This window comes from Cibotium barometz, chromosome 63 (genome assembly GCF_041138505.1).
Source record: "Cibotium barometz isolate CiBa-2024 chromosome 63, ASM4113850v1, whole genome shotgun sequence".
Lineage (NCBI taxonomy): Eukaryota > Viridiplantae > Streptophyta > Polypodiopsida > Cyatheales > Cibotiaceae > Cibotium > Cibotium barometz.
In genome coordinates this window covers 31,656,573-31,679,731 of record NC_141108.1, presented here as the reverse complement: position 1 = coordinate 31,679,731, position 23,159 = coordinate 31,656,573, and the positions used below count along the sequence as shown (strand labels likewise).

General features: G+C 45.8%; 1 protein-coding gene across 2 annotated transcripts in view; it reads left to right on the top strand.

Moving 5' to 3' along the window:
* Positions 1-23,159, top strand: part of PEX1 (peroxisome 1) — a 101,286-nt gene that overhangs the window by 11,166 nt on the left and 66,961 nt on the right. For both annotated transcript variants that reach the window (XM_086796199.1, XM_086796200.1), the window contains exons 3-4: positions 21,884-22,057; positions 23,013-23,108. In XM_086796199.1, coding sequence (XP_086652325.1) covers positions 21,884-22,057; positions 23,013-23,108 — 270 coding nt within the window. The remainder of the gene's footprint in view (positions 1-21,883; positions 22,058-23,012; positions 23,109-23,159) is intronic.

Genomic DNA, 23,159 nt, shown 5'->3' with positions numbered 1-23,159 from the left:
TGTGAAAGAACTCACTTTCTCGCATGCAATCACATCACCTCATCTCCAGCATTCCCAGTGTTCAGGTGGGGCCCATTAGAGATTACAGTTGTTGTTGCACCTAGATCCTCCTAATTTGCCATCTCTATTGCAATGCAAACTAGAGCCCAATGCCGTCTCCACCCTAGCACACATGGACAGTATATTATGTTGCTTGATTCCTATGTCTTATCTCAAATTGAGGGCCTGCACTATTGCGTGCACCATAACTCTCCTTTCATCTCCGACCAACCTGCCATTTTTGCTTCTGGGAACCATGCTTAAAGGTCCATATGATGGTCATCAACAGCAGGGTTCTCAACACTATGGAATGCAGTGCTTTTTATAGAGTCAAACAGGATGCATATGAGCCACTTGGCTGAGGATATTATGACCAAATCATTTCCCCCTCCTGTTGCTGTTCTGCATTTGATTTACTTGGCCCCATTGTAATGACCCCATAATTACCAACTCACTAAGACTTTCAAGTGTCTCTTCGCCCCCGTCTTAGCATTTTCCATACAGTAGGAAAGGGTCCACCTCCTCTGTCATGTGCACAGTGTGTATCTACCGTGTGCTACACGCACACAAGACTAGCATCGAGGTTTGGGGAAGCTTGGAGCTAGGCAGGCTGATTGGCGAGCTGAGTTAGGGATAGACTAACGGGCGGGCACCCAAGTATGGACGGGCGGGCGCCCAAGTGTGGACGCCCGATGACCGGCCAAGAGCCTATAAAAGGGTGGTCAAGGTTAGTCATTAGTGATATAGAGTCTCGCATGATTTGTGAGAGCTCTATGGTATGGAGCCTAGATCTAGTGTGCAGACGTGCACCTGCTTTATGCAGCCGAGGCCAGCAGCAGTCTCGAGGCCCGCGAGGGTAGCTTCGTGGTGGTATGGGACGTCACGAGATAGAGATTGGTCGGTACGTCCATCTAGTTAGCTCAGCTCGTGGCTCGGTGGGGACAGCCAAGTCTGTGGGCTTGCCCACGGCTGTCATGGTTGGGAGGTGAGTCAGGCCTGCATCCCCTTCTAGTTTGTTTGTTTGTTTGTTTGCAGGTTTCGAGTCTCGTACCAGGAGCGTTCTACGAGGAGATCCTATGGGGATTTGACAGTGGTATCAGAGCATGCCTCGTGAACGAGCAAGTCGGTAGGTAGAGAAGATGAGGTCGAAGATAGGTATGTGTTCAAGAAGCTTGCTGTTTTGTTTATGCATACTTCTGTTTTTTCAGATTGGCATGTTGTTTTTTCATCAAAGAAACCCGTGATGAGGGAGTAGGTGGTTTAGAAGGGTTGTTTTGCTTAGCAAGAAGAAGGCTGGATGTGTTTGTGCAGTCGCATGAACAGTTGAGAGAGAGAGAAAAAAAAGCATGTTCGCTTTTGTTTGAAAGAGAAAGAGAGAGAGTGAGAGAAGGGATCGCCGGCTGATTGTCGCATGCTGTTGGCTGGGTGCTGCCAGTGGTTGTAGGCGCAGGCGTATAGGCAGCCAGGCCTACGCAGGCAGGCGCCCAGGCCTACGCCGGCATGTGGCCAGGCCTACACAGGGGCCATGCCTACGCAAGCAGCCGTGCGCAAGTGGCCAAGCATAGGCGCAGGCAGCCATGGACACCCGGGCGAAGGCGGCGCCGGCAGCAAGGCAGGCGACAGTAGCAAGGCAGGCCGAGGGCGCTAAATCCATGAGGGGGGAGAAAAAAAAACAGTAAAAGCATTGAAACGCCGAATTCAGCTTGCTTTCGTTTTTTTTTAAGATTAAACTAAAAAAAAAAAGAGTTTAAAGGCTCCCTTAAGGTTTAAAGGTGTTTTTTTAAAAAAGAAAACAGAATATATATATATATATATATATATATATATATATATATATATGTATATATATATGTATATAAACACAAAAGCAAGAGCTCAAGCTGCTTTTGGGGAAGATTATATAAACCCCTTAAGTGGGCTTCTTGCCACACATCTCTCAAGTTTTCAAGCTCTCAAGCTCTCAAGTTCTCTAGCACTTTCTTGTGCAAGATCAAATTTTCTTTCCACTTGCCCTCTTCACGATGTCGACCCAAGAATCCAAGTTGGAGCCCCTTATCGAACGCGAAGACTTGCCGGCTAACGGAAGATACCGATGCCGATCTTTTTGATGATTACGTGTCAAAATTAGATTTCCAAGAGTTCAAAGTTGCTCTCGAAGCTGCTTCTTCGGAACGTCAGGCACGAATCGCTGCCCAGATGCAAGCTTTGCAGAACTCCATCTCTCTTTTGACCACTACCCTATCTACTCTTTCGGGTATGGATACCTTGGCCTCTACTTTAGGCCCCAACATTACTCCGGAACAGTTCGGGGGCGAGCAAAAGCAGCGTATCAAGGAGATCGTGGACACTTGGCTACATAAGTGGCAAGTCCATTTTCAGTTTCATCCATATGATGATGGAAAAAAGATCCAGTTAGCAGCAGGTTTTCTCTCAGGCAAAGCTTTGCTTTGGTGGAAGGAACAGCCAACGACTTGGGCACAATTCGAAGACGTCTTCAAGAAGGAATTCCTTAAGAAAGAGGATGATTATGATGTTGTTGCCCGGTTGACAGCTTTGACCATGACCTCGCAGCACCTCACTTATGAGGTCTACCTCCAGAAGTTTAGGGACTTGCAGATGAAAGCTACAAAGATGGATTCCACAACTCTTTTGGGGTTCTTCATAGCCGGTTTACCCGACTCATACCATTTACAGGTTAAAAATAACAAATGCAAAACTTTGGACGAGGCCATTCATTCAGCTCGTATCTATGATGATACAATGGTCTCTTCCAAGTCTAAACCCGTTACCGAGCAGGGGAACAAGCATAAAAGAAAGTTCTCTGCATCAATGGCTAACACGACTGAAGAAAAGTCTTCGGACCAATCTTTGAAGAATTCAAGTTCGACACCAGCGAAGAAGAAACGACTTCTTAAGACTTTGAAGCTCAAGAAGGAGGGATGTTGTTTCATCTGCGAAGAAAAAGGGCACATGCGTAACGAGTGCCCGAAGCAAAGGGGTGCAAAGACCAACGTGGGACCCAAGCCAAAGTCAGCTAACCAGTTGTCTTTGACAGGTACGTCAGTTACTGTACTTTCTCTCCCTAGTACATGTTCTGATTGTCTGTTCAACTCTAACGTTTTTGGCTTGCATGATCTTCTCTGAGTTTATGGAGAAGTGAATGGCCATAGAATCCACATTCTTCTAGACCCTGGCAGCTCACACAACTTTGTTAAGTACAAACTTGTGCAAAAATTGAGTCTTGATACGTCACCCAGCGATCATACCTATGAGGTACGCCTACCTGCGTGTCGGCAAGTATGGGATCGAAAGGTGGAAATGCTACCAATCCGGATTCAGGACTACAAAGATACTCTGGAATGCTATATTATGCACCTAGAACATGTAGACTTGTTATTAGGGATTGAGTGGTTTAAGACTCTTCAAGTCCAGATAGATTGGTCTAGTCATAATTTTTCTTTTCAACATAGGAACACCCAGTATAGTATTTTAGGTGATTGTATACATCCCTCTCAGGGACCTCTTGTAAATACAGTTGATTTTGGAAATATAATGGATTCTTCTTTGTATACTGCTTTCCATTGTGTATTGATTTCACTTTCTTCATTTCTCATACCTTCTATGGATGTCAATGAATTAAAGGTATTTGAAAGCAAAGAATTACAAAAGATACTTGATTCGTTTCAAGATGTTTTTCCTAAAGAACTGCCATTGGGTTTACCACCTGAAAGGGCAGTAGATCATCGTATTGACATGATCCCTGGTGCTCATCCTGTTAGTATTCCACCTTACAAGATGAGCCAAGCTGAGGAAGATGAGTTGGCTAAACAACTCGAAGATTATTTGAGGATGGGCCAGATCCGTCTAAGTAAATCACCTTGGGGTGCACTTGTGTTGCTTAGAAGAAAGAAGGACAACACTTGGAGAATGTGTATAGATTACAAGAGATTGAACAAGCTGACAATTAAGAACCGTTATCCTCTCTCTAGATCAGATGATCTGATTGACCGGTTAGCAGGAGCGAAATATTTCACGAAGATAGATATACGTACTGGCTATCACCAGATACGTATTCATGAAAGGCATGTCGAAAGAACCGCCTTTTGGACTAGGTATGGCCATACGAGTTTCTCGTATTACCTTTTGGGTTAACCGATGCTCCAGCCACTGTCCAGCAAATGATGAATGATCTTTTTCGTGAACATTTAGAGAAATTTGTGGTGGTGTTCTTGGATGATATTTTGTTATATAGTCGTACTCTTGAGGATCATGTTAGAAACTTCACGATTGTCTTATCTATTTTAAGACAGAATCGACTATTTGCTAAATTAAGTAAATGTGAGTTTTTTATGACAGACATCGTTTACTTGGGACACAAGATCACTAGAGATGGATTGAGCATTGACTATGACCGAGTTCAGAAGGTTCTGGACTGGCCTATACCAAGAACAGTGAAACAACTTCGTTCTTTTCTCGGTTTTGTTGTTTTTCTTCGGAAATCTATGCGGGAGTACTCTCAGCTCGCACTACCGATGACCGACTTGTTGAGACGTAAGTCAAATCAGCCTATCACTTGGAATAACGATTTGGATATGGCATTTAGACTTTTGAAAGATAAAGTCAAGGAAGCACCTATCTTAGCATTACCCGATCCTTGTCGGCCTTATGTTCTTGAAACTGATGCCAGTGACTATGCCATCGGGGCTGCTCTATTTCAAGATGATAGACCTGTTACTTTTGAAAGTAAAAAGCTAGACGACACTCAACCTTGTTGGCCAACCCTTGAGAAGCTGTGATTCATGCTCTCAAGGTTTGGAGACATTATTTATATGGCTCCAAGTTTGTGGTATTGACTGATCATCAGTCAATCGAGTATGTGTGTGATGCGGATGATTTGAGAGGAAGGAGAGCTCGATGGGTTGAGTTAATGGATCTCACATGGGGGGGATCTGCAACAATAGCTCCATCCTAGCCTCACAACATGCGGATACCATCCCTCCCTGTGCAAGATTTTGATCAATGGATCTCACATGGGGGGGATCTGCAACAATAGCTCCATCCTAGCCTCACAACATGCGGATACCATCCCTCCCTGTGTGTGGGCTGCTATCTCAAAGAAATCCCCGGTGGCCGTGTCTCCCGCGTTGGTCCAAAGGAGGCTCTGGCATGGTATCTGTACTCCATGCTCCACACCATCAGGGGGCTGCTGAGATAAATGCTCGTAACTATTCTCTGGCAAAACCGTATCCTCTGGTGGCCTGCCAGACTGGCACGCTTGGTGATGCTACTCTGCTTTGGACGTCTGATAGTGGTTCCACCTCGGGCTAGCGGTCTGCCTCCTCCACCAAGATCCTCCGAGGCCGGGCCCTGGTGCTATGACTCCTAGGGGCTAGTATCCCCCCCTACCCCCGTGATGCAAATTTGAACTTTGGGGGGGGGGGGGGGGGGGAAGGCACTAGAGGTGCCCTCTTGGATTGGCCACTAGCAAGGTGTCCCATTGCCAGCAAATGAAGCATCGACATAGAAGGCCAGAGTACTCAACTCTCTGTAGAATAGGAGCTCTGTGGATGCAACGAAGCAATATGGCACGAGGAAATGACTCCGGAGAGGCTATGTAGATACGAAGAGATGGAATCCCTGGCCATCCGAGCAAGAACCAAAGCAGGGGGGAGGGGGGGTTCCATCACTCTCCCAATAACACCACCTATCACCGGGAGGAGAGGAAGGTAGACGAAGATGTTGGAAAAAGCCGTCTCCTCCTGCTACCACGTAGACTCGGTATTATCCCATATGTTGTGTGAAGGGTTATAAAAACCCTTAGTATAAGGGTCAAAAGACCCGTAGGCCTCCCACATCCCTCCACCACCCTTTACGAGTGAGTGGGTTGAGGGATCGGAGGGCCCTGTGGGAGACTCGACCAGCTGGGCCATTTCGTGCACTGCTCTCTCTCTCAACATGGTATCAGAGCGGGTCACTCTCCTTGTTTTGCTTTGCTCATCATCTGCTCCCGATCGTGTGTACACACTGCTGGGCTGAGTCAAGCCAAGCTCTTCGTAAGCCTCTGCGCCCAAGCTCGCCATGGCGCTTGACCAAGCTGCTGCTGCCATGGCTAAGCCAATGCTACCTCTGAGCCTAAGCCGCTGTCAAGCCCTTGAGCTAAGCCATCGTACTCGCTGTAGCCTCTGTTGTGATCGTCGTGGAGCGGAGTTCGACGCTAGGGGAGGTGTTGGAAAAAGCCGTCTCCTCCTGCTGCCACGTAGACTGGGTATTAACCCATACGTTGTGTGGAGGGTTAGTATAAGGGTCAAAAGACCCTTAGGCCTCCCACATCTCTCCACCACCCTTTATTGGTGAGTGGGTTGAGGGATCGGAGGGCCCTGTGGGAGGCTCGCCCAGCTGGGCCATTTCGTGCATTGCTCTCTCAACACAAGAAAGCAGATTGTCATGGGAAAGCATGAGATGCTAGTGAGAGGGTCGGACGCCGGGTTGAAGCTGTGCTGCTACCTCGCAAAGAAGGCTTGGGCCGTACGCAATGAGATGGGGCTCTAGCTGCATGGCTCTGTCCAATGCTAGGCAAATCAAACTCAACTTGGTAGTATCTACGCCCCAAAGGATGAATATCAGTGATCTTTCGATTGATGTCTTCGATCCTTTGAAAAGCCTTCCTTTTTTCAGTTTCACTATCTGGAATGCCAGGCTTCTCCTCACTCCACATATGCATAGGATCCCTACTCTCAGGCCTCATTGGGAGAGCTATGATATTTCTCTAGCGATATAGCGCAGATATTGGCATAGACTTTGGCACTCATACAGAGGGAGCCAGATCTCTCATTTCTTTTGGTTATTCTTACATGGTGGTCTCTCCACCAATCAGTGGAGATCGGTTTTCGGTGTAGCACCTTCCTGTCCTAGGTTTGCGGCAGATTGTGAGACTGTACAACATTGTTTATGGGGATGCAGCACTGCACAACATATTTGGGGTTCTATAGTCCAACTTATGAGCAAATTGAGTGGCCGAGCCATGCATGTGACTTGGGGAACAGTTGCTTGGCTCTCCTAGTTCGGTCCGCAGCTTTTTTATGAGGGCAGTGGTACAGGTTGTGCTATTTTCATTCGTAGAGGTATTGCCCAGCATGGTTTATTGCAGGATGTTCCTCACTCTGATTATACACCCCCCGGAGACACTAGTTGGGAGATTGTTGCCAGTATTACAACATGGCAGATCTGGAGAGCTAGATGCACGGAGGCTATTGAGGGTGTCCAGATTTTTGGGTCTCAGTGCATTAGTACTATATGGGGTGATATCATCCATACTCTTATGGCTACTTGGGCTCGCATTCAGGGGCCCTCTCGTTTTGCGCAGGCGAAGCACGTGATATTTATGTTTATGCGGGAGTGGGACCATCTTCTTTTCCTGTAGTACCACAGGTCTTACATGGCATCATGATGCTCCTCAGTGGTTGAAATTGTTGGGTAGGAGGGCAGCGAGCCTACACACACACACACACACACACAGCCTCAAGCATAGAGAAACGTGAGTGCTGGAAAAGATGTACTCAATGAATAATAATGAAAGTACATAAAATAGTGTCACGTGCACACCCATCAGGTGTACAAGTGGCATGGCATCATCAAGCATTAATTAGGACATCTAAGTATTATTTAGGCATATATCAGCATAAGCAATCAGCATAAGCATGTATATGGGGGTGTTTCAGCACCAACATCAGTACCTTAGCCTTCATGAGCATGTAAGGCATTTAGTTGCATCAGGTCGAGGCTGTTAGCATCAGCCGACAGCACATGATGACCAGCCCACAGCACATTATGGGCAGCCGATAGCCTTCAGGGTATTTATGGCAGGTCGTGAGCATATAGGAGCTGGCTGACCAGCATCATTCCCACATATATATAAGAAGCGTATCCATTCAGTCCATCAGATCTTAGTTCAGCGCATAGATCATCCATCTCCTCAGCGTTTCCTTCCCGGGCAACAAGGAGAGCATCAGTTCAGCATTAGTTCATCAGTGTTTCAGCATACAGACAACATCGCATCAGTTCCAAGCATTCCCTTCAGCGTTTCCTTCCCAGGAGACAAGGGAAAGTTAGTGGGACAGCAGTTCATCCAGCATATAGTCATCAAATCAGCATATTCAGCACCATAAGCAGCATATTCAGCATATAGTTCATCATTCCTACCTCCTACATAGAGGGAAGCCGGCATCGAAGGATGGACCTCAGCATTGGAGCAGGGAACAGTCCTCAGCATCAGCATTCACCACATCCATCTCATCCCGAGAAGGATCTTCATCTAGGACAGCATCATAGATCTATTTAGATCTCATTGTAAACCCATTCATCTAATATAGTTGCATTGCATTGCATTGACACTATTTGTCTATCTCTTAAGCATTATTAAGTGTAGTTTAGTTAGCCTAAGGTTGTGTTTACGACGGTCAATCCCTCACATGTCACAAATAGCCTAGGGCAATGTTCACACGGGGAAAAAAAACTGTTTCTAGTCATAGGGAAAAAATGCCCGTGAGTAAGCTGGGTTTACACTTGAACTAGCCGGGAGTGGACATGATCAACAAACCCCCTCAAGTGAACGGTGTGAACGGGTAGCAGGGTGATAAAGCTGTGAATGCTGCCCTGCACTATGCTCCACAGTAAGAGTGATCAAGAGAGATCACGATGGCAAAGATGAACTGCAGTGCCAATGGGAAAAGCAAGCACTATATGATAGGGGAAAGGAGAATCCCCAATGTCATAGTGCTAATGCTAGAGCATAGTAGTACATAAACGCATCACCTGAAATGCATGTCAAAGATCATGTGGACATCAACTGCATCAAATCAAGAGACATCACATAGTACCGCCCTGAAGGCAAGCATCCAAATGCCAAGCTGAACTGCATGTAATCCACATCAATGACAACAAGAAAGTAAAGCATAGCTTTGTAACTGCACCAGTGATAAGCATGAGAAGAGGTAGCAGATATACGCATGTGTAAAGGCAACCGGATCAAGAAGTCATGCGTGTGAGACATGCAATGTAAGCTGCAAGATAGAAACTCATCAATGGAGGATCCGATGAGAAAAAATCAGCAATGGTAGGGCTGATAAAAGTAAAAATTCAGCAATGGAAAAAGCTGAAAATCGGGAGAAAAAGTGGGGCACGGGGCGGGCATCAGCCAATGCTATGAGAGGATGGGTAAACTCTCAGCGATGCCATGATCAGTGGCATGTATGGCTAGTGTAAAGATGCATAATCCAATAATATACATGTGACATGTCAAAATCATGAGGGCAAGCCAACACTGGCCAAGTGTGTAGAAGGCACTCCCAGTAAACATCACATGTGAGAAAGTGACAATGTCAACACTATAGAAACAATCCCGCTGCAAGGAAAAACAACATAAAAGGCATCTCTAGTAGACATCACATAAGAGAAAGCATCTAGCATAGACAAGCATAAGGGTCGACAAGCATAAGTGACCATGAGGCATCATCAACTGCATGTGGGCAAGTAAAATCCCCCCCTAAAATGCATCTGCCAAACAATGCATACCAAGAAGTACTGACTATAGAGCATAGTCATCAAAGCAACGGCATCAGAAGACATCTCTGCAAGTGATGAAGATGTAATGGTCAAGGCTGATACATGCGTAGCCAAATTGGCCCGATCTGCACCTGTGGAAGAAGATGCCAGCTTCTTCTTTTTTTTCACTCTCAATACGCTTCCTGCATTCCTCTATGGTGTGCCTTGTTTTCTTGCATTAATTACAACGCTTTTTCTTTTCAGGCTTGTCCTCTGTCTTGGGAGGATCCGATGGGCTAGGTTTAGGCCCAGATCGATTCCCACGAAAGGGAGCAGCCATTGTTGACTCAACAGACGTCATGTTGTTCCTGTTGGAACGGGATTGCTCTTCACTGAGTAAGAGAGTCACAAGGTTGTCAAAAGTAAGTGCATTAGGTGCATTGCCAGCCAACAACCGTAGTGTGGTTCCAAATGTCTAATAAGAGTCAGGCAAATTACGCAAAACTGTCTGAACAAGATAGCTATCTGTCAAGACCTCATCAATGTTAATGAGCTGCTCTCTTAGGTCTTTCACATGCGTAAGGTACTGATCGATACAGTCACCTTCAAGCATGCGGTCAGTCTCAAGCTTGCCCCGAAGGTAAGCTACACGAGCCTCATTGTGACATGAATACAACGCCGCCAAGGTATCCCAAGCACCCTTTGCAGTGGTGCAGGAACGAATGTGCGGAATGATATGCCTGCGGCACGAGAGAGCAATCAACGCATGGGCCTGAGCATCCCTAGCATCCCAAGTATGCTGGTGCTGGGTAGGAGGAGAACGAGGAGGTGGACCTGCAAGAGGGTGAGCGGGAATAACTTCACCTTCCGCTGGAGCAGGTGCTAGAGGACGCTCCTCAGTGCCATCCACATATAGCCATACATTCTTGGCAACCAATACATGACTCATCATATAAGCCCACATAGGGTAGTTATCCCCATTGAGCTTGTTCTCTTGAGATAGCATGCCAACGAGGTCATTATTACTGTTGGCCATGACAGCAGAACAAATCTGTCACAAGTCACCACGAGTAGGCAATGCCCAACAAAACCGTAAGAATGCGGGAGATAAATAGCAGGATAATCAATGGACTGAAAGGGAACTCCTTCACCACAAGAAATACATATGCATGTCCCAAATCTACAAGTGTACTGCACGATGATGCAAATCTGTCAAAGTGTCCACAATGGCATATATGCACTGTAGGAACCCACAAATGTATACATATGCTGTGGAAAAAACACTGCAGCAAAAACTGTATTTGCACCTGTAAGAATACCTGCAAATCACCTTTACGTGTAAATTTTATTCTACAAACTACCCAAATGTCTTGGTGCTAGTGTGCACCAATGTGATCAAAATCAATGCGAATGTGTACCAGCAAATCAATTGTGGGTTCAAATTGAAAAACCCCCGAATTTTGCCTGACAAATTTACTCGATTTTGATAATTTCAGAAGAGGGAAATTCTGTGCAAAAGGTAAAAAACACCTGTAAACCTGTGGAAATTGGGGAAAATGGCCTAATGTCACCAAAACCTGTAAATCCCTGTGAAATATCCTGTAAAACTGAAAATCTGCGCTAGAATTCCTAAATTTTGCACACATTCAAGTTCACAATCCAATGAAATCTGTTAAACACAGGCTGTATACTGCAAATGTAGGCTCAATGTTGAAGAAGCCCCAAATTTGAGCAATCAATTTGGCCAATTTAATTGATTTCCAGAAAAGGGAAAAGCTTGCAGAGAAGTTTTGTAGGTTCAGGGGAGGCTTCAAGTGCCTGCAATGGACATGCAGAGGGGAGAGCTACACGCTCAGGCTGATCCAAACGGTGCGGAGCTCTGCTACATAGTAGACAACTTGCTGTACAGCCAAATGTATTGGTCGTACAGGCTGTACGGCGGTATACGCTGCTGTTTTTGCAGCAGCAAGTAGCGCAACAGCAGCAGAAACATAGCAGGACCAGCAAAGCATGCGCAGCTTGCAGGTCGCGCAGGTACAGCAACGCGCAGGTATAGTAGCGCACAGGGCAGAAACCATTGCAGAAGCCTTAGAACTTTATTCAGCATTTTTAGCATATTTATTAGCATTATTCAACATTATTATCATCATTATTCAGCATTTATTACTTTAGCAAGTCGTGTAGCATTTAATGCTACAGTCGGCCAGCTCTGTAGCCAGCCGACCAGCCACCCATGCATTCATCTTGCATATTCATAGCCTAGAAAAGTCCCAATTCAGCCCATCTCTCAGCCATAGTTTGCAGCCTGCCCGGCTCTTGGTCTTCCGAAGGTCTTGCGTTTGTCTTATCTACAGTCCCAAGTCAGTCATTTTCTTTAAAGTAATAAAGCAAATACTCCTCAATAGGAGGGGGCCCATCAGTGGGTAATTTGGGACCCAATAAGGTGTATTGATCTCTCTCTCTTTCTCTCTCTCATCTCTTAAAGCGTGAAGTGATAAAGTGGATTGCTAAAGACTCACGAAACTCAGGATAAAAGAAGGCAGTGTGAGACTTTGTGTGACAAGATTCTACATCTACGCATAATTCTGCTGCATGTTACCTTGGTATCAGATTTAGCTTGTCCATACACTGCATCCTAGCGTGAGAGCATCCTTGGATGGTCAAACTTCGCTCCGGCACGACCACTGACTTCAATAACGTCTACAGAGGAGAGTACACATTAGCAGGAAGATGTCTCCCTCGAAGGAGACCATGCTCTTCCACCAACAATGGATACCAGTAACCATAGCTCTACTCCGAGCACAAAATCAACTTCCTATGGAGCATCTCCAACTCTTGGGAGGCTACTGCAACAAAACCCACTCCACTAGCTACCCCCGATTTCATCTCCCTCTTCTTTCAGATGGAACAACAAAGACGAGAGGATGAGGCTAGATGGCGGGAAGAAAAAGCTGAAGCAGAAGCAAGAAAATAACAAGAAAAAACAGAGAGACGGGACTATGAGGAAGCTCAATGCAGGCTTGAAGAAGACCGGCGTCAGGCTAACCTCACAGCTTGGGAGCACCAACGAGAGCTCGATTGAGAGCGAATGTTACTTAAACACAAGCGGGAAAAGGAGGCCATGCATTTGCAATTTCATCACATCCTCTCTTCAGTTTCTCCGCCCATAGATGCCACCAGCCAGACTCCTGCGACATCAACAACCGTCATTCGAACTCAACCAAATTTTAGTAAGTATGATGATAAGTGCGATCATTTAGCTGTCAATCAATTTATTCATCAGTTTAATGCATATTTTCCTTTGGCAAAGCTAACGGATCCTCAGGATAAAGTCCACGTAGCGGCTCCCCACCGTATGGGTGAGTCACTTGGTGGCAGGCTGGCAGCATTGGTCTAGTTTACATACAGACTAGATCACAAGTATCATAGCTTTTCGTTGGGATACCTTCGTTCATGTCCTAAAGACCAGCTTTCTTTCTTCCTAGTATTTGACCAACTTGGCAGATAAGTTCTATGGACTCAAACAGAATGGGTCACCTGTGCTTCAATTTTCCGGAAAGGTTATCATTTTAGTACAATAGCTAAGATGGATCAATTCATTCGTGGATTGGATCCTAACATTCGGTTCACAGTTTGTAACTTTGAACCTAGCACATATGACGGGTCTTTGACTCTCGCTCAAAATGAAGAAATGAACGGAGGTAAGCCCAAACAACCGTAGTCTAGTACCTAACCCCAGCAACAGCAATCTGCTTCGCAGTCGGGGAAAGGTAATTCGTCTTCTACAGACTCTAAGAAGGATGGCAGTTCTAGCTCTAGTTCAAGGGGTAAGAAGGATAAGGAATTCAAACATAAGAAAACCCTTGAGGAAAAGACTAAAGTACGCATCACTGGAGGCTATCTTCCTCTAGAGGAGCAACGGAAATACCAATTAGAAAACTGATGTTTTTTCTGTCATACAATGGGCATGGTAAGGAGGATTTTCAGAAATGGCAAACGGAGCAAGCCTCCAAGCCACCTTTTTCCACAGTTGCCACAACATCTCCTTCTCCTCCAGCCCGTCTACTACCACCAACGCAGTTTAGCTTTTACCTTCTATGCATTCTATGCCATCCGTGGTATTTGATGGTAAGCAAGAGGGTGTGAGTGATGTTGCATAGAAAAGCCTGATCCGAGCTTATGGCGCTGCCAAGGGCTGCCAGTTTGTAGTCCTGTTTGACATGGGTAGTTCTGAGGATGCCATCTCTCCCCAGTTGGCTACCAAAATGAGTTGCACATTAGTGTCCTATCATTTGGATGTGGACGGGTTTACACCTGGTCTCTATATCCACATTTCTCAAAAGGCCCAATAGCTCTCCTTTCAGGTTCAAAAGGCCTCATTCCAACGAGATTTTATTGTCTCGCCTCTTTTGGGGTGTGACATGATCTTAGAAATCCAGTGGTTTCGCCAGTATGAACCCATTTACAATTGGGGGTAGGACACTTTTACTATATGTAAAGGTTTGCCGGAGCCTGTCTCATGATTCATGGGGATAGGAGCATTCTTAGCATCCCTTTGATTTCTCATCTCTAGGCCCGACGAGCTATCCACTAGGGAGCGAAAGGAGCATTGATTTATGTTCGTGATCAGACAGCTTCTATCTGATCGATAACAGTTGTCTCATCTTCTTCTTCAGTCCCTCAGGTGGCAGATTTCCTTTCACGACATCAGGACATTCTACTTAGAGAATCTCCCACCCAGTCTCCCACCCTCTAGTCCTGAGGATCATCATATCGATTTCGTCCTTGGGACAAAACCTCCTCGCAAGTTTCTCTATCGTCTTTCCAAGACTTTCAAGGGCAAGCTAGAAACATAGTTAGTACTCCAACATTTGAAACTTGTTCTTTATGGACAAGGTTTCACAGTCAACACAGACCACCAAGCACTTAAGTGGCTCCCGACGAAGCCAAGTGCCTGGTGGAGTGATTGGCAAGTCATCAAGATTCAGATCTTCCACCAATTTGGAGGAATGTACATCCCTGGTCAACATAACCTAGTGGTAGCAGATGCTCTTAGTAGAAGGACCAGCATCTAGACCATGCATGAGTCTACCATTCTCAAGATCTCTGGAAAGACTTCGATAGCATAGAAGATCAGTATGTTGATTTTGCAGAGTTCGGTACTCAATACAATTTGGTCCTCAATTTTGAGGCTAGCCATTATTCAGTTCACAGATAGACAAATAAGTCTAGATGAGATGTCCACTTCAAGGAAGGGGATAGGGTCTATTTGCATATCATGAAACAGAGATTGAAACAAGTGGATAAACGTTGTCTCATGTTTCTTTCCGTAGTTTTGGACCTTTTTCTATAGTTAATAAGAAGCTAAGTGATGTCTCTATAAAGTTGAAGTTGCCCAACAGCTGGACGATGCATGATGTTTTCCATGTTTCTTGGCTAAAACCATATGTTGGACCATAAGTTTTTGATGTTTCAGATGAATAGCAGCCAAACGTGGCTGACGAAGTAGAAGTCATTGAGCTTGAGCAGATCCTTCTTCCTTCTTCATCGTTGGAAGCATGGTTTTGATCGAAGACTCCGTCAATTCTACATGAAGTTCCAGGATCGAGGTACCCACAAAGCAGTTTGGCTAGACGAAGAATTCTTTCAAGAGTACCCCTAGTTATTGGCGGACTACTTGGAAGCCATGAACCTGTCGCCAAGCTAAGCAAGAGGGAATGTCACATGCACTCTGCACTGTAGTGCATGGTGACAAGATGGCTTATCATCATTGCATCATTGTACAACAGTAGGACCCTTTAGGATATGAAAATATTGTATGCCGTGGCCCCATTGTAATCCTCAGTCCACGATGACAATGCACGAGCTACGTAGGTCATTCCTCAGTCTTAAGAGTGTTAGTCAATCAGTCAAGTCCCTAACCCACTTGAAGATAATCATTCATGCATGTAGAGTCAATAGAAGCCTTAGGGTTTGCATCAGTTCATGGTTTGCATTTGCATAGCATTCATCCCCATATGCATGTAAACCATTGCAGAAGCCTTAAAACTTTATTCAACATTTTTAGCATGTTTATTAGCATTATTCAACATTATTATCATCATTATTTAGCATTTATCACTTTAGCAAGTTGTGTAGCATTTAATGCTACTGTCGGTCAGCTCTGTAGCCAGCCAACTAGCCACCCATGCTCATATAAATAGCATCGTTTTGCATCTCATCAATCATCTCAGCATTCAAGCATCAACGATTCAGCATTCAGCCCTTCGGATCATCATCACTTGAAGTATAGAAGCATTCAGCAGCATAAAACGCATCATCAACAATTAGCCAAGGAAGAAGCGCTTCAGTCCCTTGCGTTTCTCAGCCTACAGCAGATTTCAGCATACACATACATCATCGTTTGCTCCATCCTCTTGGGTGAAGGTAAACGCACCATATTCATTCATTCATAGCCTAGAAAAGTCCCAATTCAGCCCATCTCTTAGCCACAGTTTGCAGCCTTCCTATAGCCCCTTGGAAGAGTGCATTGGCCTTGAGATTGGACATCATTGGTGCTTCTACAGCCCGGTACAGTTCAACCCGACTCTTGGTCTTCCGAAGGTCTTGCGTTTGTCTTATCTACAGTCCCAAGTCAGTCATTCTCTTCAAAGTAATAAAGAAAATACTCCTAGCAATAGGAGGGGGCCCATCAGTGGGTAATTTGGGACCCAATAAGGTGTAAACAGTAAAGATCTCTCTCTCTCTCACCTGCGCCCACCTTCGCCCACATGTGCCTCTCTCTCTCTCTTCGTTGCCCCACCTTCGCCCACCTTCGCCTCTTTCTCTCTCTTCGAAACTGCGCCGCCTCTCGCTCCAGTTGCCCCACTTGCGCTTCTTTTTGACTCTTTGCTGCCCCCTTTTCCCTTCTCTGTCTTTGCTGCCCCACCTTCACCTCTTTCTCTCTCTTCAAACCTGTGCCTCCTCTCTCTTTGCTACCCCTTCTCTCTCTTCATTGTCCAACCTGCGCCTCCTCTCTCCTCCTCTTGTTGCTTGTACCTGCTTCCCCACTTGCAGCTGGCCACCTATGGGGGCCACCAGCTGAGGACCAGAATCAGTACTAGAAAGGGGACCCCTTCAGTCCAACATGGACAGCTCGCTGGAAACAAGGCCTAGAGGTGAGGAGGAGAGGAAATACAACTCGATTTGGGTGAGCACATAGAAGATCAGCAACCCCCATATCAAAACATGCCTAACCACCATGAGAGAAGTATGCAAAATGCAGGATACGGACAATGTGCACCTAGAAAAGAAGCTCGGGGAGAACAAGGATAGTGATGACCTTAAGCGTGGGTTGCGTGCCTCCATGCAAGAGGAGATGGATAGGTGGAAGGTAGACATGTAGGTACACATGGCAACTCAGGCACGTCGCTCGGTGATGATCACCCTCCCATCTTTGTACACTGCCCATTTCCCTGCCTTCCGTGCATCCAAGATGCGTGGCATGCACTCCCTCTTGTGTGCCACTTGTGCTAGTGTGAGATCGTCTTCCAGGTAAGTCTTTTCTCCTTTTAGTGCCCGCCTTTTGGTGAGGAATGCTTGCCTCACCTCCAACCCCGCAAACTTGAGGATGAGTGCGTGTTCCTTGGTGGTGTCTTTGCCCACCCTCCATGCCTCGACGAAGGGGGTATCAGAGATTTCCATCTTTCTACATAGTGCTATGGCGTCCTCTTCCACCACTCTCACAATGCCCTAATCTTCCTTTTGTCATTGATGATGTTTTATGGTGATGGTGGGTTGCGTTGCTTCTTGGCAACCTCAATCTAGCTGCCCGCTTCTTCCACTTGTTTTTGTGTCTTCTTAATCATCTCGGTCCATGTGGTTGCCTCGTTTGCCTTCTTCTCCTTTTGTTCCTGAAGGGTCTTCATTTTCTCTCTTAAGTATTCGGCTCATCATCGAGGGATGGCTAAATTTCTCGGCCCATGTGGTTGCCTAGTTTGCCTTCTTCTCCTTTTGTTCCTGGAGGGTCTTCATTTTCTGTCGAAGTATTCAGCTCATCATTGAGGGATGGCTAAATTTCTCCTCCTTCGAATTGAGTACATGCTCTCAAGGTCTCATTTTCCACTTTAAGGGTGGCGACTTGGGCCTCCAGTTCCGTGATTAGTGAGGCATGGTGGCTGGTTTTTGCGCGTCCACCATTTGGACCATTTCCTCCTACATCTTGCTGAGCCAATAACAGTGCGAGACCTATGAGACCAAGCTAGAGATTGCAGTTTGGAACTGCAATGGTGCCTTGAGGACAGACAGGTCTATTCAAGGAGACATTTAGAGGGAGAGACTTGGTCTTATACATAGAGACACATCAATGCCAGGGGAGTCTGCTTCCAGAGGTGAGAGGATACAGATGGGAGTCTGTTCACCGCCCACAGCCACGCATTGCAGGGGGTACTTGGGGGTCGGGAGGGGTGGCTTTACTATACAGGGAGGAGCTTCAACATGTGATACAAGTGGTCGGGTTGCATGGTTTTTGTGGGTGAGGATCCAGACAGAATATGACACCCATGGAGAGTCCCCATACCTGCCTCTTTATGATGACATTATGAAGTTTTCCAGTCTAGGGGACATCCCCTGGCTGGAGACTTCAATACCTGCACCGCATGTGCACAGGTACCCTTCTTTGAGACAGATCATCCCATGTACCGGGAGATTGACACGTTGGGTACGTATTTGGAGCGGACATCACATAACACAGAAGCCCGCACAGACTATGGAGAGAATCTCTTAGCCCTCGACGGGGCTCATAGGCTAGCCATTTATAATGGCGTAGCCAGATGGCTTGGATCCAACTCCTTCACCTCCTACCCTTCGGACATGGAGCCAGTATAGTGGACTATCTAATGGGATCCCTCTCTTTGATCGCACTCATTCCGGAGTTTACCATCTCGCCTCACCCCATCGGTGTTGCAGCCGACCATGCATACCTGGCCTTGTCCCTCACATGCCGATACACCACCCAACCACTTGCTTTGCCCCATCACCGCTAAAGATACCACTTCACTAGAGAAACCTCTTCCATCTATTCTGATCACGTCTACTGCATCCTCCCTGACCTCGACCCCCATATCCCACTTGATGAGCTTACCACACAACTCGTAGCTACCCTCCATACGTCCGCTTCAGCTGCCTTCCGGCACTCCAGAGCCACCCCTACATCACCAGGAGGGACTGTCCAACTGAACAGCTGGTACGACAAGGAATGTCGTTATACCCGAGCCTGTCTACATCGAGAGGTGGCACTAGGATCCACCACTCCACCAGCAGGCGTGAGTGATCTTCCGACGTCTCACATGAAGGAAGAAGAGAGCCTACCTAGCCAGGCTTGAGCAAGAGATATACCAGCTATTTCTTGGGAGGGACTCTAAGGAGGCCTAAAGGATCTTCCAGGATCATCGCCTGCCAACTCCGATTACTTCACTCGGCACCTTGCACACCTATGCCACCTCTCTCTACCATGCCCCCGAGCAGCCACCTCTCCCCCATCCACCCGAACCTCGTCCTCCACACTCTTCTTTCTTTCACCTGAGCATGGTGAGAGATGCTATTGACAGGATGCAGACTGGGAGAGCATAGGATCATGATGGACTCCTCACCGAGCATTTCTCTCATGCTAGGGACACGCTAGCCCCTTCACTGGTTCACATGTTTAACAGGGCTCTATGTGAGGGCTTCCCTGCCAGCTGGTCATCGAATACTATTGTACCTATCTTGAAAGCAGGTGACCCCATGGACCGAAGTAAATACAGGACTATCATGATTGGTCACACCTTGGCCAAGATTTATGGTTCGATTTTGGAGCATGAGCTTAGTAGATGGTCCGAGGAGCAAAGACTCAGAGCACCAGGGCAGGCAAGCTTCAGGAGAGGATATGGGAGTGCCAACAAAGATGCATAGTGGGATCATTACACTCTATGAGTCAGTCACATGTAGAGTACGGGCTCGAGGAGGTGACTCAGAGATCATACACATCACTATCGGGGTGAAGCAGGGCTGCCCCTTGTCTCCTACTCTATTTGGTCTATACATTGACGAGATCTCGGATTACATAAATAGATAGGGAGGACCAGGAGCACATGTAGCAGGAGTCCTGATACCAATCCTCTTGTATGCAGAGGATATTGTTCTTATTTTTAATTCACCAGAGGGGCTGTAGAGGCATTTGGATGCATTACGGGCCTTTTGCGAGGACCTAGACCTCACTGTGAACCTTGGAAAGACCAAGGTCATGATCTTTAACCTCTCCCCACAGTGGATAGGTAGATTTGCAATATAGTTTACATACAGTGGAGAGCCTGTGGAGTATATTACCTCATATGTATACCTTGGGATCACTTTTGTTGGACCTCAGTTCTCGATGCGGAAGGCGGGCGAAGCTTGATTGATGAGGGGATATGCAGCCCTTGGCTCGCTAGAGAGGCAATGCTCACAGATACAATTTCAGGAGCCGAGGATGAAGCTTTGGCTATTTGATACTCTAGTTACACTTGCACCACTGTATGGTGCCCCCATCTGGGGTGCCAACTTATACTACAGGAGGAGACAGAGGAGAGAGCCGGCCGTGACAGATACAGAGGAGGTATATCATGGGTGGAAGCCGATGGAGAGGCCCCTAATGGCGATGATCTCGCGCATGATTAGGAGTAAGCCATCAGTGCCACATGAGATTGTGCGGGCAGAGATAGGGGCTGCATCGATAGTGACAGAGGCTCTATTCCAAACAGTGACATACTAGCACAGGCTATGGGAGCTTCCACTAGCTAGATACCCCCGGCCAGTCCTAGAGTCCTCAAGACAGCTGACACTCGAGGGAGATACAGAGTGTTGGTATGCACATGTAGGCACTTGGTTTGGCATGCAGATGGAGGCACTCCCCCCGTTCCAGTACATCATAGAGGCCCCATCATTTGCTCTCAGCCACACAGAGCGGAACAGGGTTATCAGGAAGGACATTGTCAGGCTGGATACTCAGAGGACATGGAGTTCACCTAGTCGTCCACTGGGACGAAGATGGCCTTCTTCAAAGATCACCTCCTATGCCTGACAGAGGATGGTTTCATCATCCGCCAACGCTACATGGACACACACCTATCTTTTGGGGTGAGATGTGCGATCAGCCAGATCCTCACCCTGTCCCACCAGTTGAGAGTGGAGACTGCTAGATATGGAGGTGGCCGCACCAAAGGACATGATATGCCAGCTTTGTCACATAGAGCCCGGAACAGAGGATCATTACCTATGCTGATGCCTTGTATACTATGAGATTCGGGGTAGGTTCCATTACCTCTTCCGAGCTGGGTTCGGGCCACTTTCCAGGATCATGGACTTCCCGGATCAGAGATGCCTGGGACTTTTTCTTCTAGAGCTCCGTAGACAAAGGAGTCCTTAGTGAGATCTAGATCAGCTGTACTTGCTCGAGGACGAGCACAGAGAGCTATCACCGACTTCTTCCATACCAACACTCCAAGGGCAGATCCACCCACAATACCCGGACCACAAGCTAGTGTAGGAGCTCGGCTGAGAGTTGTGACACTTGACAGAGCCACTGAGTTATCCAGAGCTCGACGCCCGACCCCATGGCCCTTGTCCATGGCCACGCCACCACACGAGGATCTGGGCCATCATCTCCCATCATCGCAGGACCTTCTCGCGCCGGCTCAGTTTTACCACCTTGAGCACCATGTCATAGCGGCCCATGAGGGATGTATTAGGGTGATTGCTCATGTACCTAGATCAGATTTTATACTTCTAGATTTTGTTATCTTTTTTTATTACTATTTTGTACCCAGGATGTGCCTCATGGATATGATGTAACCTTTTGGTCTCATAGGTCATTTTGGCCTTTTGAAGACGTTAATACAACTTTCTTTCTTTCTTTCTTTCTCTCATCTCTTAAAGTGTGAAGTGATAAAGTGGATTGCTAAAGACTCACGGAACTCAGGATAAAAGAATGCGGTGTGAGACTTTGTGTGACAAGATTCCATGGTCTCTTCTCCTCTCCTAGAATCTCGTTCCATAGGTATCAGGATAAAAGAATGCAGCTCGTTCTTGAGCACTTTGTGGACAAATACATAGCACACCCATCTTCCTGTTAAGTAATTTAACTATTAAGAGCTTATGGGCAAACCCTATTACACACACACACACACACACACTCACGCATGCACATACATACATAGTTCTTTGAAGGTTTCACATATACAATGCAAAAACTGATTATGTGCATTGTTGAGTGATTTAGCCGATGACAATTTTTTGCGTTTGACCATAGGTATCAAAGAAATTGGCAGAATGTGTGGGGCTTCCGACTAGAGCTCGGTTTCTTGTAAAGGCTCTAGCAGATGTTGCACATGCCAAGACCGTTGAGCTTGAGCCTGCAACAGAGGATGATTGGGAGATTTTGGAGCTTAATGCAGGCTTTGTGGAGGATCATATCCTAAACCAGGTATCTAATTAAGTTTGTACTATTGACAATGACTTCTTTGTTTTTATCCTTTTCTCTTCTCCTCTCCTAGAATCTCATATATTTAATTATGACACTTAAGACAAGTTCAGGTACTAAAATATGTTTTTCAGGTAATAATCAAATATTTATTTATGTATGTTTTTTTACATACATGTATTATGTTATATACAATTTCAATCGGATCGAATTCTATTTATTATCATTGTATCAATATAGTATTTAATATATTAATACAATAATCAAGATAATATGTATTATTAGCAGAGTTGTTAAAATGTCGGCGTTTGCATACAGGGCTACTACCAACTGGCACCGATTAACACTCGCAAACATTGTTTAAGCAACGTTGCTTTTTATTTTGAGCTAAATTTAAACATTAAAGCCAAAAAATTTTTCGGGTCGTCTAAAGATTATTAGCAGAGAACCTTACTTGATGATGGGAAAAAATAAAAAAAAACTAGCGCACCAGCTGCACATTACTGCATAGTATAGAATGTCATTAATTACATATATCATATTCAAGTATTATTATAATGTGTATTTATTATACTACACAATTATTTGCTACGTATAAATCTATAGTATATATTCTAAAACTTATTCAATTTTACAACTATGCAATAATTATTGTACTAGTAAAATATAATATTCAATGCCGCATTTATATTAGAAAATGAACATTATATTATGTATACACACACATTCATTCCCCCCCAAACTAAATAAACAAATAGTTAAAAACACCTGGTGAACATTTTACTTTTTTTTTAAATTGACTCTTGTGGGTGCTGTTCCAAATATAACACTCATGCCATCATTTGATCAATGATATCATTTATGCCACCCTTTTAATCAACTTTAGATCTCCTGGCTGATCTCCTTGATTTCGCCAGAAAACTGCACTTAGAACTTATGCTATGCTGATTGTGTACAGGTTGGTGTGCTTTGCTCAGATCAGGTGTTTCCTATCTGGGTCCAGGGAGATATTGCCCTTACGCTTCACGTCATCTCGACTGCACCAAAACAAGTGGTATTGTGCATATTTATGTCTCTGATGTGTTGGAGGTCTCGCATGGACGAT